The sequence below is a fragment of the Penicillium rubens genome (genome assembly GCF_028828025.1).
Source record: "Penicillium rubens strain IBT 27055 chromosome Unknown utg000002l_segment0_segment0, whole genome shotgun sequence".
NCBI lineage: Eukaryota > Fungi > Ascomycota > Eurotiomycetes > Eurotiales > Aspergillaceae > Penicillium > Penicillium rubens.
The window spans coordinates 1,269,239-1,286,898 of NW_026890600.1; the positions used below are offsets into that span (position 1 = coordinate 1,269,239).

The following is a 17,660-nucleotide window of genomic DNA, read 5'->3' on the forward strand; positions in this document are numbered from 1 at the left end:
TATATATTCCAAAAATCCTCGTTTCGTCTAGTCTATTGTGAGGAATCTGTAATCCAACGTGGGGTGGAATTTTGAACTTTTTCCCTTATCGTTATCGGTGGCTCCACTATTAAGGTCTATAAATCCGTGGACCATCCCGAGGTCAGGTATGACTTGATTGTTCAATGGTTTCGAGAATTATATACATATTGTTCAAAAAGTCTGATGCTTTGAAGTTTATCTAACCTTGCTGCATTCTGGGAACCCATATCCACCAGAATATGTTGAATAAAATCTATGTAACGATCAATATGGAGACGCTTGTAGTCCGGAATCGAGCCTCGAGCGCGTAGAAGACATAAATACAATCAATGCAACACAATATCTAGAATAAAACCTTTCATATATTCGCTGTGTCTGTCGCTATCAATCTGCTACAGTATATACATAGCCGTACACGGCGTCGGCCGTATATCTGACGCCGCCTCTAGAGTTGATCAAGACGCTGCATCTTCTCCAGGCAAAAGCCCCTAATAGTGTATAGAAAGACCCTTACCGAGTTATAATAATTATGTCACGCTTTTATCAAGATCTTGTTGGCTGTCTTCCATTGATAGAATTATGGGATACACTACAAAAAGCACACCCTATTCCTTCTATTGCATGTGATATACATATGTATGTGCGAGCATTCGGTTCTTAATCAATAATCACAGTATCCATGGATACTTGACGATTATGCTGAAATGTCCAAGTTTTATAATTTGAGACGAACGTCAAAAGGCAGGAAGTATATACGCGTGTGTCAATCCAGATACATACGATGCGCTTTTTTTGAGGGCTTTATTGCCCAGTTATCTCAGTTGTGTATGGAGAGTCAATAACGCAGTGAACCACAAACGGAAGAATCATCTACAAGGATACGTAACATGCCTTGATATACGTCTCGTCGTTGTTGTTCCCAACATACTAATTCAACCAGCCACTTGCGGATGCTTCCGCCTAGAGCGCTGCCTACACCTTACATCCACGAGATTCTACGCTCTGATCCGAAGCCATATGAAGAGGCGAATGACACCATCACAGAAACAACGCACCAAGTCCATCATGTGATATCGCGTTGAGCCGCTCGCGTCGAGTCAAGAGCCGAACGCGCAATCCACGTAATAATGAGTCACAGCCTAGTGTTGTCAGCCAAGGAGTCATACCCGTCGTCCGAGCGTGCTATTTCACTGAGGTTGACGCCTCATAGGCCGCCGTGAGGAGTAGTGGGCTCCCAACGGAGCCCGTTAACGGTCCCCTAACTCCGACCTTCTAGATGTGGACACCGCCAGCGGGGCCGTATGGTTTGCTGACGGCCGTGCTCACGAAGGCCTCGCTAGAGCCCTCGCGGGAATATACGAGATGTGACCCGAGTTGAAAGTGGTGTGGCTGAAATGTCTGCCTGAGAACTATCGCTATCGGTAGAAGCCTGAGTGCCTCAGGAACACATGCTTGTCTACGTCAATGGATATCATTGGCTGCCTTATACTTCAACTGTCATCGTGCATGTCGGATGCAATACGACGTATTTGAGTGCTATGAGGTGGCCTCTTGAGGTTAAGCGCCGGTTAGTTAACTAACTAGTTAACTACGACACAGAAATATGCACAGAGAAGTTGAACACGATTGATTGGACCCCTACAATTTACAATACGGTCAATAAGGTATTAATCACTGCTCCATCCATGGATGGATGTGCTCGTCACCTCTCCGCACTTTTCTTCTCTCGCACTTTTCTTCTCTCGCACTCCTTCTCTCGCACTCCTTCTCTCTCTGCTCTCCACAATGTCTCGATTAGGAGATTTCGATCATTTGTGCGGTACTGAAGTCAGGCTCGAACAACCTTCCCCTTCACCCAGCGTGACGTTTGTCCTCGATGATAAATTGTCTGAAGAATACCAAACCATGACGCAGGAAGAATTTGACGATGGCCTCGGCCATCCGTTTGCGGCACTCAAGTTCTCATGTCATAACCTCTCCGATCCCACCCAACAGGGCTTTATACGGCTCTACTATCAAATTCCGATTGATGGTACTATTTCTCGCCCAGCTCAAGTCCGAGCTCAGCAAGCTCTCACTCAGCACACCCACGCGGAAGTCAAGGCTCTCATAAGTCTCGATCACAAGAACTGCACTGCAGTCCCAAAGTTACTTGGTTATGGTAACCGGGTGCAAGGTGTAGGAGACTACGTCCCTGGGGGTTACATCAATTATGTTGCGTGGACGCGGGTGCCCGGTGAACCGATTAGCTCCGTTTCTTACTGGAAACGTGACCTTGCATACCGGGAGGAGGTGCGTTCCGCTTTCCGCGCTGCTTATAGGTAAGATCATACTCCCTTTGTGTACCCTAAGAGAGCTACCAGTACTAATATTAAGAAGAGAACTAAAAAAGGATGTATGGGCACCGGCAATTTGCTCTTTGAGGAAACTCATCTATGATGAGGCCACTAAGTCTATGTAGGTGGCTATGACAAGCTACAAACATCGATCACGGTGAGCTAATGCTTTTCAGGCATATTTCTGGATTCCGTGATCCCGATACCTTGGAGCCTGAACCATTCTCCGATGTGACATACGTAATTTGGAGATTGGTGAAGCCATCTCGCAGGCTGGACTGGATGCGTGATAGCTCTGACTGGAAATGGTGACGAACATGGGCGTACATTCACCCCCGGAGACCCGCTCAATCGACATCTACTTTGGGGATTATAAGTGCTCAGGAAGTACTTACAAAAACATCCCCGACGTTGTAGGGCTACAAGACACAAATGGCACAACCGAAATCAAGCTGGTTGGGAAGTTGAAGACACCCTGGGTTGATGAACATGTTCTTCTAGTGGCCACTGCGAAAAATATGTCCAACAAGCAATAAATCGAGCGGGAAGCGTTCGATTTCGACGGCAACGGCCAGCTTAGGGCATCGCGAAGCCCCCAGTATCCCGCACCGTTAGTCTGGACTCACGGCATACCCTTTGTAGTCATGGCGAAGACTGTGGCCCTCACCGGCGAGCGTCACGCCGGCCTTGCCGCATTCTGGCTGGACATGAACGACACGAACATGAAGGCCGCTCCAAGCGCTTTCACGATTGGCCAAATCGTGGCAAATTCGTCGCCCAACCTCGCTCCATCAGCCAGCAGTTATTCTCGCACAAAGGCACGTACCCCCTAAACAAAGTGACTTCGGCGCACGATCGCCCAACCTCTGCGGGGTATGCAGAAGCTGAATTGTGGATATGGGTTCATTAGCACCTACGAGGATACTATCTTCCTGAGGCAGTTTCAATCCCCTGGGGGAGGATGGGAAGTGTGGTACTCACCGTCCATCCCCTCAAGCTGTTATATGTCAACAGTCCCTCGCCCTCAGGGGATCCATCTGACACTGCCGCAGGTGTCCATGAAAATGTGCATGTTCTACGTCTGTAGTTTAGTGAGCACCAGCCCCCCGGTTTACAACCAGACAAGGGGTGGGTAGTTAAGAGATGATGTCTCTAGGCATCACCTGCATACTCAGTTGAAAGATAGGACCACATCAAGAAGATATTATTCGTACAATTTGCTGTTAACCGGGAACAAACCGAACTAAAAATGGAGTTGGGTGATAGAAGCGAGTAACACAAAGGATACATCGAACGAGACACCCGGGTATTTGAGGCGAGACAACGCTGTAAACCGCCTCTGGAGACAAACACCGCCTGGCCCATAGAAATCATCAAGCTGAAACGCCGTAAAAGACTGGCAAGGTCAATCCTCGAATCCTCACGTTCTGCGAACGCAAAGAAAGCAACTTCTGCTCAGAGAAGATCAATGGAGACCGAACCCAAATGCTACACAAAGCAAGAGGAAAAGCAACGTCGCAAAAAAGAAAAAGAAAGAATAAAAACACGAAACAAGATAAAAAGCACAGTCGCAAATTTTGAAGCGCATTAGCTACTTCGATAAACGCCCGTAAGATGCATAGGTCAAATCTGTAGACGCTTCGATCCGAAAGGAGCAACCCTTAAACGGGAGGAGCTGCAGTAGGCTGGGGAGTGGGCTGCGAAAGGTCCTGCAGGTCGGGCACGGGAGGAGACTGCTGGGGGATAGCCTGCTGAATGTTGGAGACGATACGCTCCAGCTCTTGGAGGCGGCGATCCTTCTCTTGGACTTCGCGGCGGAGTCTCTTAACTTCGTGGTGCAAATCGACTCCGTGCTCATCGGTCTCAGGCAGGTTTTGGAGATCTCCAACCGCAGGAGAATCGTGGCGACGCTTCATTCCAGTGATAGGGAGAGACGGGGCGCGGACACCCTCGACACCTTCAAGGTCGGTGGCGCGGTCCCAGGAGGACATATCAACCATTGGGGGGGCTTCGTCATTGTGCATGTGGCGACGGCGAAGATGTTCTCGGAGGTTCTCTTGCCGCGTGAATCCGTTGCCAGTGCTGCGGTTGCAATCGCTGTACGGGCACATCAGGGCCTTCTTGGTGTCGGTGTTTTTCTTGTGAACTTCGCGCTGGTGGCGCAGGAGACCACCAGAGTAGGTGAAACCCTGGATCTTGTCACAGTTTGGTTCATAACACTTGTAGGGACGATCATGTTTATCCATGTGCTTGCTAGGGTTTGGTTAGTACTAGCGCATTATAAAGACACAACCACAGGGTATTGTACTTACTTCCATTCACATGGACGACGGAAAGTAGGAGGAGCAGAATGACACTCGGGGTGGTCGCAGAAAATCTGACCTTCAGAGTTCTTAGGAGGATCGCGGGCGCGTCGAACAGAAAGGCGCGGACGCGCCCCGTCAAGGTTGTTGAAGGTCCCGTGCATGGGCTGCTGGGGGTCGTTCATTCTGGCAATTGGGGCCGAGGTTTCAGATGCAGAGGCAAGGATGGAGGCAGCAAGAGCGCCGTTAGGACCTTCACTTCGTGGGCTAGGATAGTCAGACCCGTCACCCATATCGCGAAGTTGATACCCCACACTACTGAGGGGATCTTGATAGAATGTAGATACCGGAAAGACGCGTCCTCAATTCACAACAACGGTAAATTCAGGAGTGCTGAGTAGCTGAGTTGAAGGAAACAATAAGAAGTGAGTTGTTTATGAAAAAATTTCAAATAAATCGGCGGTGAAAGCCTAGTAGATGTCGATGGTATGGAGTCGGGAGAAGATGAGGAGTTGCCAAAATTTTCAGGTAGCAAGGCATCCGTAGCCTATTTATACCCGCTTGCGTCAGGTGCATATGCGCCACTCGTGTGGCGCAGCAATCCTTATTTTCTTTTCAAAGTCCCTGCAGAATCTTGCTTCTTTCGTTTTCTAGTGGGCTCTTTTTCAGAAAGCTGGATTATCATACGAATTCATAACTGCCTAGAGGTTATATACATGCAGGTTAAAATGTGGACAATACTGTTTATTAATGCCCGGTGATCCGGGATATAGATGAGGGGAGGAAACAAAAGTGACTCATACACTAGACAGACACCGTGGGTATGACTGTATAGTATGTCCGGAGTACCAATCCTGTTGTCCCATATCGGCGGATCCGGCTTAGGTATCAAAGCAAGATGCCCCTGTCAGGCAGCCGTCCACTTCCGAAATATTTGGAGTCGCCACAACTGGTTCTCCAGCTGGTTCTGACAAATCGAGTGGCGGTGAGTGCACGTGACAGCGATCGCCCTTGATCTCCAGTCACGTGCATCAACGAAGATGCTTATTTAAGCATCAAACATCGGGCAGCCGGGCAGTGCGCCTTTCTGCAACGTACGTTCGCCATGCCCGATGTTAGGCTACAACAAATTGGTTATGGTTGACAAGCTTCATAAATCAATGATCTTCATGTCCTCTCAATCAATTGTTTCTATTAAAAGGAACATGATGAGGATCCACCTATAGCTTTCTCAACCTCAACCAGGCTATGCAGTCTTGCAGGATATCGAACGTTCTGTTGTGTTCTAAAGTATGTAGCACAGAAATAACGTGGTTTGTGTGGATGTGCTTCAAGATCAGTATATTGAGAATCTAGAAGCCTACGGATTAGCCTACGAATATATCATACTAGGAGGTTTTTCCACACAGTGAATACGGCCTTTTACACCATCCTTACAGATAACAATGAATGGCAAGACTGAACCTTCTACGAGACTATGACATAGAGTAGCATTGGAATCACTGAATAGTGTTTAATTCATGCTGAACACAAACATGGCTAACTCCCAAGGAGATCAATCATAAGGGCTAATTAACACTGCCTCTACCGTAATAGAACAGCCGTTGATACTAGGCAAGCCCCAATGCACGTTCATCTATTTCGAGTATATTGCTGCCCAGTTTGAACATGTTATTTGGCTGAACGATAAACGATAGAATTATACTAGGTTCCAGATCTATACCCCCGAAAGGACGATGCCCAAACCGGCAAAGCAAAGCCACCACCCGACGTGGACAAACAGGCACAATAATTGATCGCGTGATATCTACATCCACGTCAAATGAATGTTAGGAATGAGTTCGTGTTGTCAAGGCGAGATCTTCCTAGTGCTCCCGTAGCCCCACCGGGTAGTCCTAGGGTATATCCGAAGGTGCTCAGCGTTTGACATTCAGAATATTCTGCTTTATCATTTTCTTCTCGGCCGGTTATTTCTTCTTACCATATTGGAAACTGTGGAATTATCAAGTAATATCATTACTCAATATGTGGTTTGGCGTGTCCATTGTATCTAACCTCATTTCATTGCGGCATTTGTGCTACAGGTCCGGGGACCATGCTCCACTATCCCTACCAACCTCGCAACTTGGCGCCCCTTGACCGTGTCTCTTCGACTTTTCATCTTCAAATTTGCATATGTTACCATTGTGAATTGTCGTAAGATCCCAACAACTCGGAGTATGAATCAAATACGTTACCCATTTTTACTTCGGAGCCGAGGCATTTGCTGGGTTTCGGGACGCGCCTTCAGTGGCACCACTCGTGCACAAGCCTGCCATACAGAGAAAAGCCAATGCCCAAAGGGCATAGAGCCCGAAAAACAATTATCGCAAACCCTGAAATGTGCCAGAAAGCCGCCATCCCAACCCCTGTGGGCCCTTAGTTTTCCATTCTGGACCTGCAGATCCACGTGGAAACGAGCAGGAATCAACACTCTCCGCTGCTTAGTGGGATGTACAGCTGGTGATTTCTCTGCCTTATGGATCCTGCAGACTTACTACCCTGAGATGGGGATGGGCAGCATAATGGCCTTGTCGAGTGGGTTTACCTGAACGAATTAGCTCGTATCGGACCTTGTGTACTAAGAACAATCATCTAGTGGCATCCGGTATCACAACTTCAGTTATCCTCGAGACGATCCTGCTCCGCCGGGGAGCTGACCAACTCTCCTGGCCGATGGCTGCTCGTACCGCTATGGGCATGAGCATGGTTTCAATGTTGGCCATGGAACTAGCTGAGAATGCAGTTGACTATCATCTGACCGGTGGGATAGTTGCCTTTGGAGATCCAAAGTTCTGGCTGGCGGCAGTGGTATCGATCGGTGCTGGGTATCTGGCGCCGTTGCCGTATAACTATCTGCGGCTTCGAAAATATGGGAAATCATGCCACTGATTTCCAATGTACCTACTATGCTTGCCTCCATGGAATATAGTCATCGTTTAATCAATGGGTTAATTCCACTACCAGCTTTTGCCACAAAAGTTATAAGCACCAACAGAAAGTACTAACTTTAAAAATGATAGATGCAGATTATACGTAGCAGAAGTGGGTTAACTACCTAGAGGATTCCAGGGCCAGCACTGACGTATGAGGGGCGGGGGCCGATTGAAATCACTGGTCGTTTAGTTAGTTCATTACATGCACACTGGCATATCGAGGTGTATATTGAATTACCTAGTCCGACAGTAAGGCTGATAGTGGGAAGCGGTTGATGGGGTTGATGGGGTTGATGGGGTTGATGGGGTTGATAGGCAGAAGAAGCGGAGCACTTGCTTCAGCCCTAACTCGGAACATAAGCCGGCAGATATTCAACCCGGGAAGGTCGGTTTGGTTTTGTTTCTTGTCCCGGCCCCAGGAATATTGTTTGCTCACTACATTGGGGGGAAAAAAAAGTGTGGGATCATAATTGGCATTGTTTTTGATTTTAGCTAATACCTGACTACCTAGAAAATGAAGATAGCAAGTATAAAACATGGCCAAGGGGCAGGGGTAAATTCACAGAGTTGCCCAGTAATTGCTACCGGGGCTATCTGAACGGGGCATCGGCAATCGACGGGTGAGTTTTCAGTTATTCCTAACCGGAAGATACTGGAGGATCATTGTCTATCGCCTCATTCTCGAAAGACACGCCTTGTAAGAATGTCACAGTGACAATGGCGAGGGATCAGACCCAGGGAACAATCCTTCGACGAACAGAACGGTGCTGTGGCAGCAGGTCAAGATGACCCCGGGATAAGCATCCGAAACGTCTTGGGCTTGCCGATCCGAAGTCCTGGTCAGCGTAAAAGGAACGGGCGGGCAGACTCTGTTGGAAAGAACCCTGATAGTATGCGCGGACATTGCTTTGCCGAGTGGTAAGACGGGCGAACCTGTTGGAGGTTGCCCTGGGGAATGTCAGACAAAAGAGTCACTCAGTCATAGTTGCCACCGACTTGGCTAGCAAAAGCGGTAGAGACGCTACGGACATCGTCATCATCGTGAGGGCTCTGGCCCGGCACACCGCGAGTCACGCGGATGCTGGCGGAGCTGCCTCCAAATATGCTGCCGTTGTCCGGAACTCCAGCCCTGTAAGGCTCCCGTCCGCCAGACTCGACGTAGCGCTTCAATCGGTCAGACTGGCTGAGACTGGGCTGCTTGCTCATGTCGTTAATGCTCAGACCAGTGAGACTGACACCGCCCTGGTCAACGCTCCGTCCGTCAGTGACGCTGCAGGTGACATCAGACTCAGTAGCAGCGACTGACTCGCCAGTCACACTCGGTGCGCCCTTGGGTCGGCCACCATTTGCTCGACGACCGCCAGAGATCGCAGGCCAGGACTCGCCGAAATTCTGGAACATAGGGGGATAGCCAGATGGAAGGCCAACACCACCAAGTGCCGAACCGTGAACGGAAGATACATCGTCAGGGATATATCCCACCACCGATCCAGAGTCATGATACTCATTGCGATGACCGCCGTTGCGACCATTCACTGCATTACTGGGTACATTATTGGTTTGACTGAAGGACATCTGGAAGCGCTGCGGGCCTCTGTATGCTTGCTTAGGCCGGCTGAATTGAATCAGGGACTCCTGAAGGTTGGACAGGGGTCCCTCCACGAGACAGTGACGTTCCTTGAAGTGCTGCAAAAGGCAGTTCCACAATGGGTGCTTAGACAAGACCTTAGGGTTTCCTAGGATAACCAGGCCAAATCGAGCACGAGTAAGGGCCACGTTGAGGCGACGAGGATCGCTCAGGAAACCTATACCTTGGTGATCATTGGAACGAACACACGAAAGGATAATGTAATCCTTCTCTCGGCCCTGGAATGCATCGACCGACGCGACCTCGATCTCCTTGTAATGTTCCTTCTTAAAGGTGCCGTTTGCCTGCATCGAGCTGACGATGTAGCTCCGCTGTCCCTCGTAAGGAGTAATGATACCGATATCCTTCGGCTGGACACCTGCCTTGAAGAAACGTGTGACAATCTTCTCGACGTTGGTAGCTTCAGTGCGGTTCAGATACGAGGTGCCTGACGCCGATATCTCTTCGTTGCCCAGGTTTGACCAGAACATCATGGGATCATCGATGATGGGCCAAGGGAAGTCAACGTCACGGCGGACACGATCGGCAATGGTGATGCCGTTCTGTAGCGAGCCTTCGTAGAACATGTTCGACGGGAATTCAGAAAGGCACGGGTGCATACGATACTGGACATTTAAACGGATAGGAGAGCAGCCCAAGATAACGAGACGCTCGAACAGAGACTGGTTTAGACCAGCCTTGGCAGCCTTCTTGTTCATGATCACGGGCCCAAGCTGCTGGTGATCACCAACCAGTACAACTTGTTTGCAGCCTAGAACTAAGGGGATCATGCACTCGGGCTCAGCAGATTGGGTTGATTCGTCAATCAAGACTGTGCGGAACTTGCCCTTTGAAAGACGGGGATCACCTGCACCAACGCAAGTACAGCAGATCACATCCGCGTTGGTCAGAATCTCACGCTCAGCAGAGCGAGTAAGTTGCTTCAGGCGCTTTTCGTCTTGGCTAGACAATTCCCCAAGTTCGGCCTTGAGCTGGTTGAGTTTCACCAACTCAATGTTGCTATCGTTCATACGAACCTGCTCGTGCAGTGAAAGGAAACCAACAGCAGATTCCACATCCTCGCGAGACTTGGCAGTAACTCGCACAGTCTTCAGGCCCGTCCGATGAATACGTTCGCAGAGCTGGTCAACCGCAACGTTGGACGGAGCGCAGACAAGAACCTGGCCTCCATTGATCTTGGCAAGATGATAGATGATGGTGGCTGAGGTAACGGTCTTACCAGTTCCAGGGGGGCCTTGGATCAAACTGAGAGGTCGCTGGAGGACACTCTTAACAGCGTTGATTTGACTGCCGTTCAGATCTGGCAGACCTGGGACACTGAACTTCTTCGGAATCTGGGTCTTCATAGGAGCTGCAGCAACCTCATGGCCAAGGAGGCGATGGAAAATGTAGCCTGAGACACTCTGCTCATCCACGGCAAATGTCTTCATGGCACATTGCATGCGGTCAAAGGAAGTTGACTTCCAAACATAGTCGGCCATAAAATTGTGCGTGCATTCTGTAGGGACTGACTTGTGGTCGCCCTTGGCGCGTAGTTCGATAGTGACCTCATCAGATTGATTGTTCGGGATCTTGATCACATAGCCCACACCCTCCCACTTAGGACGCAATTCACCATTGTACTTGATGCGCATCTCGTCGCCCACAGCCAATTTGACATCTCCCAGCTCAAGCTTTGGCAGCACAAAGCTTGCGAGGTGCTTGTTGTTGAGACCAAGATCCCAGCGCACAATGAGTCCATCCTGGGATTGGGATTCCTTCAACTTGCGGTCGTAATCAGCCTCGATTTTAACGAGTGGTCCGAAAATGTTTTGGTACTGGAAAGCATCGTCGTAGCGGAGTAGGACTGGCGCCGGCTCATCATCCACTGCTGTGGCCTTTTCTAGGTCTTCCAGGGTCGCCTGAGAGTTGTCTTTCCACATTTCCTCCAGTTTCGCAATCAATTGAGGACTGAGGTGACGGGCTCGGAGTTGTTCTTGGTCGGTGGGTGCTCCCACGAGCCAGGGAAGGAAAGAACGATCCTCAATAAGAGGCTGCCATCGTGATGTATCCCAGTTCATGTCCTTAGAGGATGGCATAGAGGCACATGGCTGTCGACATAGCAAAACAACAACAGTATCGGATTTCGCGGGAATGAATCCAAGCAGGAAGACATTTTTGGTGCCACAGTTGTAGCATTCCAGAATAGTATCACCCAAAGAAGAGGCGGGGTGAAGCTGGACTTCCTTATGACGAGCTCGGACAAGGTGATTGACGATATGGGAAGAAGAGGTATTGCCACGTGCACTGCAGAACCACTTATTGCACGACAGACATTTAACAACGCTGCTCGGGTTGTGAATGCCACAGTACCTACAATATAATTAGTAAATGAACATCTACCAAGAAATATCTGAAGACTCACGCGCATGCATGGGCTGGGAGCTCTATTTCCTCCTCTCCATTTCCTTGGGACTTCTGATTCCCGTTTGTGGGTGCGCCGACTGTGCTTTCTATGTCGTCATCTTCAAAGGCATCAGAGCCTTCATCTTCATCATCATGCCGGCGTGGACGTGCGCGCCCAAGTGCGATCTCGTCGATTTCGGCTCCCGCTGAGGGGTCTTCCGGCTGGTAGCTCATTATTGGTACCAACTTGGAATGGCGATAGGGATGACTGGAGCTGATCAAGATTTAAAGCAGAGGGCAAATCAAAAGCACTTGAGAAATCAGAAATGGAATTTGCAGTCGTAGACGATTTAAAGAGCGTAGAGGACAAACAGATTGTCCTATGGTGGTATTCAACGTTTGAAATCTCCAGGGTGTGCCTGAGGGGCAAACGAACGGAGATCTAATCGACACGAGGGATTAGCGGTAAGTGCTTGATGAGAACAAATGATACATACAACCAGTCCAGCTCTCTGTGTCAGAGGACTGACAAAAGAGAGTTGATGAGTTTGTCTCGAAGGATGGGCAAAAAGCGTTCTCCGCAAGTGCCCAGATTCTTTATCGGTGCGATCCCACTACGGCTACGCAGACGAACCATAAACGCAGCCCCGGAGTTAAGAAAAAAAAAGTTGCCCGCTCGTCTTTGCTTAAGCCACTTTTACTTCAATCTTCAAAATGCTGGTAAGTGAAGGATAAATTTGAAACATCTGATATTTTACTTACAATAAGTAGCGCCGCCAAACTCGCGAGCGTCGCGATTATCTGTATCGGAGAGCTTTGCTACTCCGTGATGCCTCCATTGCCGAAAAAAGATCGCAACTCAAGGCTTCATTAGCTTCTGGAAAGCCTCTAGATCCTACAATCGCAAATGATAAAAAGCTACGGGAAGACTTCAAATATGACGAGTCAAAGGACAAGGAAGATGCTGAGATGGACATCGACGACGAATACGTTTTAACCTCCGGCATTATCGACCCCCGTCCTCTGGTTACCACCTCTCGCTCGCCCTCCGCTCGCCTCGGAGCATTTGCGAAAGAAATCCGCCTTCTCCTTCCCACCTCCATTCGTCTCAACCGTGGAACTCTCGTTCTTGGAGATCTTGTCTCTAGCGCAACCTCCGCCGCTCTGACCGACATGGTTCTTCTCCACGAGCACCGTGGTACCCCGACTGCACTCACTATTTCCCACCTTCCCCATGGCCCCACCGCCAGTTTCTCTCTTCACAATGTCGTCCTTCGTCAGGATATTCCGAATGCCGCCCGTGGTACCGTATCGGAAAGCTACCCGCACTTGGTTTTCGAGGGATTCAAGACGAAGCTGGGTGCGCGCGTTGTTCAGATTCTGAAGCACCTCTTCCCCCCGCGCGAGCCTGGAAAGATCGGCAACCGTATTGTGAGCTTTGTGAACAAGGACGACAACATCGAAGTGCGGCACCATGTTTTCGTCAAGACTGGGTACCGGGATGTGGAGTTGGCTGAAGTTGGACCTCGCATGACGATGCGACTTTTCGAGATACGCGGAGGTACATTGGAGAAGGGGTCGAGCGGTGACATCGAATGGGCTCTTACCCAATACACGAGAACCAGCAAAAAGAAGGAATACCTGTGATTCTTTACTATCTCGCATCACTACATCGGCTGTGGCGTGGATGGTTAAAGTAGAACCTCACCCTGTCACATTGTTGGTCGACTGGCGTATCTGGCGTTAGAGGGCAATTAGAATGGGTTCTTTTGTCATGTTCAAATAGTTTATGATTAAAATGGCAGTGGAGAATGTCTGATCAAAATATATAACTTTGAAAGACATGTACAGCAGCTTTCTGATCATGAACCAAGTCCCTGCCAGGGAATTGGTTGCCACTCTGTACTTACCATGTTTAGTGTATATGGGAACACAATCCGACATTTAGAACCTGGCGATGATCTACACTAATCAGAGGAAAATCCCGGTCTTGCTAAACAGATGAGATAGTTGATACATTATATATCTCCACAGGTGTAGCAAAAACATCGGTATAAAGCATTCGGTCTGTTCCTTAGCAGCTTCCTCTCGGCGGTTATGCACAAACATTTCTCTGTCCTTCTCATGTTCTAAATGGTTGTTGTTGTTGTTGTATTTAACGTCCAGGGAAAACGAGGGCGAAGCCCTCGCCTCCAAACCTCCCGTGGGGTATGGGGACGTGCTAAGCTAAAGAATTATGTACATAAAGTGCGCCTTTAAGAAGCAACTCGGAAGAAAGTGCGGCTGTTGAGCCGAAGACGAGCGGTCTTGCCCCCGACGTGCAGGGCGGCACGCTATAAAATGCTTGAGACAGCGTCTCTTCAAAAAAAGAATGGGTGGCTTAGCCGGTTGGCTGGGTAGTCTTGACGGGTGGCCGTCTGGTTCATAGGTCTACGCAGAGACCCTCGTGGGATAGAGAATATATGATGGGGAGGTACGAGAGAGTTAGGGGGGGAGAGTAGCGGCTGTGGTGAGAGGAACATAAGAGAGAAAAAGGAGGGAGCGGAAGCTGCCTACTAGGGCTGATAAAGGTTGATAGTTGGGGCTGTCCGCCTTCCGAAGCCTTAGCGAGTGCAGTGTCGGCTATAAAAGCCAGTGAGTTCGAGGAGGAAGGCGAAGTCCTCCGGGCTGAGGGAGCGTAAGTACGCAAGTCCTTCCGCTCTGCCTCTCGGGGGAGATGCAGGGCGGAGCGGCCAGAGGGGGAGGTGTCGCTAGGCGAGGCGGCAAAGTGCAATGTGTTCTAGGCTCTTCCTCCTTCCGTAGGAGCAGTCGAGCTTAGTATCTTCGTGGTTGAAGCGAGGACCTGATGGCAAGCCATCGGTGGAGGACGGGCCGATAGAGTGAAACGGGGAGATCCTTGATGGTGTAGAGGTCATGCCCGTCCCAGGACTTGTACCAGCGGGAGAGCTTGGTAGATGCCTTGTCCCACCATGTGTTCTAATTGGAAGATCAACTAAGGCAGATATGAGACACGGAGCAGCACTGAATGCACTGGGGATCTGGGATAACAGTGTGAAGCATTCGGAATGGTACCGTAAGGCACGGTGGACAAAACAGCTTACCGGGACAAGTAAGTACAAAGTAGAGAACATAAATAACCCGAAAGGAAAAAAATAAAAAAATAAAATAAAAAAGTCATCGCCCGGGGGCGATCCGGCAACTCGAGATCCATCGGCACTCGAGCTGAGGATAAGCGGGTCCCAAACAAGCGGTGCACCAACTCGTCGCCAACAACAACCGCTTGGCCAAAAGCCCGCTTACCCATACATTCTGACCGTATAGTTCAATATAACACGCGGAATGGGTATAGTGATAACGAAAGAAAAGAAGAAGTTAGCAACTTGCCCTCTAACAACAAAAGCAACAAAAGGCTCTGGCCGTGACACACTGCAGTTGACGACTTCCTCAGTAACCTATTCTGCTGTTTTTAGTCTATTTCTATAACACCCAGTACCTCAGCAGCACCATTCCCCATTGGAGTCAGATATTCATCATCCGGCCATAAACCTTCTATTCTATTTTTGTTCTTCATTATCTTGGACAGGTAGGCATGTCAACATTCATGTAGTCTGAATAGTTTTATATACTAGCAGCTTCTGGCCCAGTCTTAGTTCTTCATCAACGGAAAGGCCTGTCTATATTGTAATGTTACGGTACCTGTTGAGGCTTACGGTACTAGTTGAAGAGATGGCAAGTATTCTCATGATATCATCGGTACAGCCCAAGTGGATATAATATGTGGTTAGTATACTAATCAGAAACAAATATTCTATGCTCAGGGGGCTACGGTATCGCTGAGGCCCCAATTTGCGGCTCCCATCGTGCTTGATAAGGCCCTCCATTTTGGCATGCTGGAGTTGATCCATTTGGGTCTACACGCAGCATTTGGGCTGTCGGCTGTCGGCTGTAGGTATGTCAGTGAACAACAGACTCCATTCTGCCAAGGTGATAGAGGTGGGCTGAGAGTTCATGAAAGTGGGGGGGATGCGGGTCACTCTGCATATGACTAGCCCTAGAAAGCCATGATCTTCAGTGGCACCGGCCCCACAAGAGGCTCTATTACTATAACATCACTTGTCCCGAGGTCACTTAACACCTAGGTAGGGTACAATACTTTAGGATACTACATAATTCCATGTTTCTGAAGGGGATAAGTCAGAGTCGTAGCTGTAGATCGGCGAAATGAAGGATCAAAGAGAAATTACCTTATATCTATGCAGTATACCAGACCAGAAGAAATGGCCGATTTATGTTGAGTTTGACGCAGGGAGGGCCCAGTACACTTATATACTCATGTTGATTATTTCCCCACGCTCCTGTACAATGTCACTATAGTTTTCAGTTTTCTGATAATAGGAAGGGTTTATAAGAATATGTGGATAAAGCGCATACATATATTTTGCATGTGCTGTCCTAAAATCTTCGAATTTGCATTCGGCGTAAAATCTGCGTTCAGCGTGACACATCCAGGTCCGCCGGGGGATCCACCCATGAGTGCAGGTGCTAACGACCTAGAAGGATCCCCATCATCCCTAAGTCCCTACCTATCCTCCTCCTCCCCCTCCTCCCCCTCCTCCTCAACATCAGCTTCAGCTTCAGATCCGTCTTCACCCCTGTCTTCACCCCCATTTTCAAGACCTCCATTGCCGCCATCTTCGACTTGATGATTTGCCATCGAGGACTTTGCCATGTTGTCCTCGATACCATCGCATGAGATGTGGCCAGTCGATCCTTGACACCCTGTGCTCTTGGGTTCCCTCAGGAATGCACCGAGGATAGTCGTCTTCTCCTCGAGATAGAACCACCCCTCGTGAACAGGCAAGCTATTTCCGTCAGGGCCTGTCTTTGGGGGTGGCATCTTTCCGTTTGCCCTTTCGTCCCATTCCTTGCCAGTCTGTTCCTTGAAGAACTGCTTGAATTTATCCACGGCAAGCTCGAGCTTGCACCTTGGTCCCGCCAGGAGTTCGACATTGGATGTGCCAACACGGCTGAATTTGGCGTAGGCCGAATAGGTGTGTGGTTCGGCGACGGATTCGAAAAGCTAAGTAATATCAATATTCTTTTCTTGAAGAAGATTCACACAACACCGTGACATCACTCACAGTCAATTGGTGCTTTTCTCTGCTAGTGACTGGTGGTTTCGATGGGCGGAACAAAGTGGTGCTGTAGACCGCACCTGTGTTTCTGTCCTGGTACACACGACGCACGGCTGTTATGGTTAAATATTAGACCTGGATATGTCATCTGATATGAAGGACTATGCTTACGTTTCTTTTTGCCCTTTGAGCCAAGGAACGGGTCAGCTATAGAGGGCATGTCAGTACCATCTGCGTTGTACCAATACGATGGAGCTCCGGCAAATTGATACATACCTATCGGACGTTTCGCAACCTTTGCTTTGATCTCCTTGGCCACCTTTGCGGGCTTCGCCGTGGCCTTGTTCTTCTGGATTTCCTTCTTGTCAAGATTCACCAGATTCTTCAGAAGATATGGCCCCTCGGGCTTTGGCTTGCGGGTGTTTGACAGCAGCGAGTCTTCAAGCCAGTCGTATGAGACGATCTTGATGGTGCTGATCTTCTTGGCTGACTCAACTGTATGTTGATTAACTTCAAGGTCTTTGAAAGATACAAGGGTAACATACCTGGAGCTGCATGGGTTTTGAATGCCTCCTTTGTGGCAATGAGATGGGTAACTCGCGAGCTAACCTCTCTCGAAAACTGGCCCCCATTTGCCCGAATCCACTGTGGGATCTTTTCGCCGATGCCGTCTTGAAATTTGCCTACTATAGAGGCATGAATCCTTTGGAATGGTTTCCCCATTTTGGGTTCCCGCTGCTGCCCGAGACTTGATTAGATAGGTCTGTTGGTTTGTTTCGTTCTGCTGGCAGCTGAAATGCCCCGAGAATGGTTCAGAGATGAAATGTGATGATGTAGGAGGGAAGACTGAAATGCTG

At 49.1% G+C, this 17,660-nt stretch overlaps 6 protein-coding genes across 6 annotated transcripts; 3 read left to right on the forward strand and 3 right to left on the reverse strand.

The window, feature by feature from the left end:
• Positions 1-1,806: 1,806 nt before the first annotated feature.
• Positions 1,807-2,669, forward strand: N7525_002934 (uncharacterized protein; the record flags this gene model as incomplete). Its single annotated transcript, XM_002559606.1, has 3 exons — positions 1,807-2,342; positions 2,401-2,478; positions 2,534-2,669. The coding sequence occupies 3 exons, from the start codon at positions 1,807-1,809 to the stop codon at positions 2,667-2,669; spliced, it is 750 nt and encodes a 249-aa protein (XP_002559652.1).
• A 1,349-nt stretch (positions 2,670-4,018) lies between these two features.
• Positions 4,019-4,953, reverse strand: N7525_002935 (putative C2H2 transcription factor; the record flags this gene model as incomplete). The annotated part of the gene is made up of 2 exons (XM_002559605.1): positions 4,019-4,610; positions 4,670-4,953. The coding sequence occupies 2 exons, from the start codon at positions 4,951-4,953 to the stop codon at positions 4,019-4,021; spliced, it is 876 nt and encodes a 291-aa protein (XP_002559651.1).
• Positions 4,954-7,224: 2,271 nt separating this feature from the next.
• On the forward strand, positions 7,225-7,591 carry N7525_002936 (DUF4396 domain-containing protein; the record flags this gene model as incomplete). The annotated part of the gene is made up of 2 exons (XM_061212539.1): positions 7,225-7,237; positions 7,299-7,591. 2 exons carry the CDS (start codon positions 7,225-7,227, stop codon positions 7,589-7,591), a joined length of 306 nt encoding a protein of 101 aa, XP_061069560.1.
• Positions 7,592-8,610: 1,019 nt separating this feature from the next.
• On the reverse strand, positions 8,611-11,902 carry N7525_002937 (putative regulator of nonsense transcripts; the record flags this gene model as incomplete). Its single annotated transcript, XM_002559603.1, has 2 exons — positions 8,611-11,635; positions 11,688-11,902. The coding sequence occupies 2 exons, from the start codon at positions 11,900-11,902 to the stop codon at positions 8,611-8,613; spliced, it is 3,240 nt and encodes a 1,079-aa protein (XP_002559649.1).
• A 440-nt stretch (positions 11,903-12,342) lies between these two features.
• N7525_002938 (snoRNA-binding rRNA-processing protein IMP4) lies at positions 12,343-13,315 on the forward strand (the record flags this gene model as incomplete). Its single annotated transcript, XM_002559602.2, has 2 exons — positions 12,343-12,388; positions 12,440-13,315. The coding sequence occupies exons 1-2, from the start codon at positions 12,383-12,385 to the stop codon at positions 13,313-13,315; spliced, it is 882 nt and encodes a 293-aa protein (XP_002559648.1). The 5' UTR covers positions 12,343-12,382.
• Positions 13,316-16,247: 2,932 nt separating this feature from the next.
• Positions 16,248-17,526, reverse strand: N7525_002939 (BRCT domain protein; the record flags this gene model as incomplete). The annotated part of the gene is made up of 5 exons (XM_061212540.1): positions 16,248-16,748; positions 16,810-16,916; positions 16,975-17,010; positions 17,080-17,298; positions 17,349-17,526. The coding sequence occupies 5 exons, from the start codon at positions 17,524-17,526 to the stop codon at positions 16,248-16,250; spliced, it is 1,041 nt and encodes a 346-aa protein (XP_061069561.1).
• Positions 17,527-17,660: the final 134 nt, after the last annotated feature.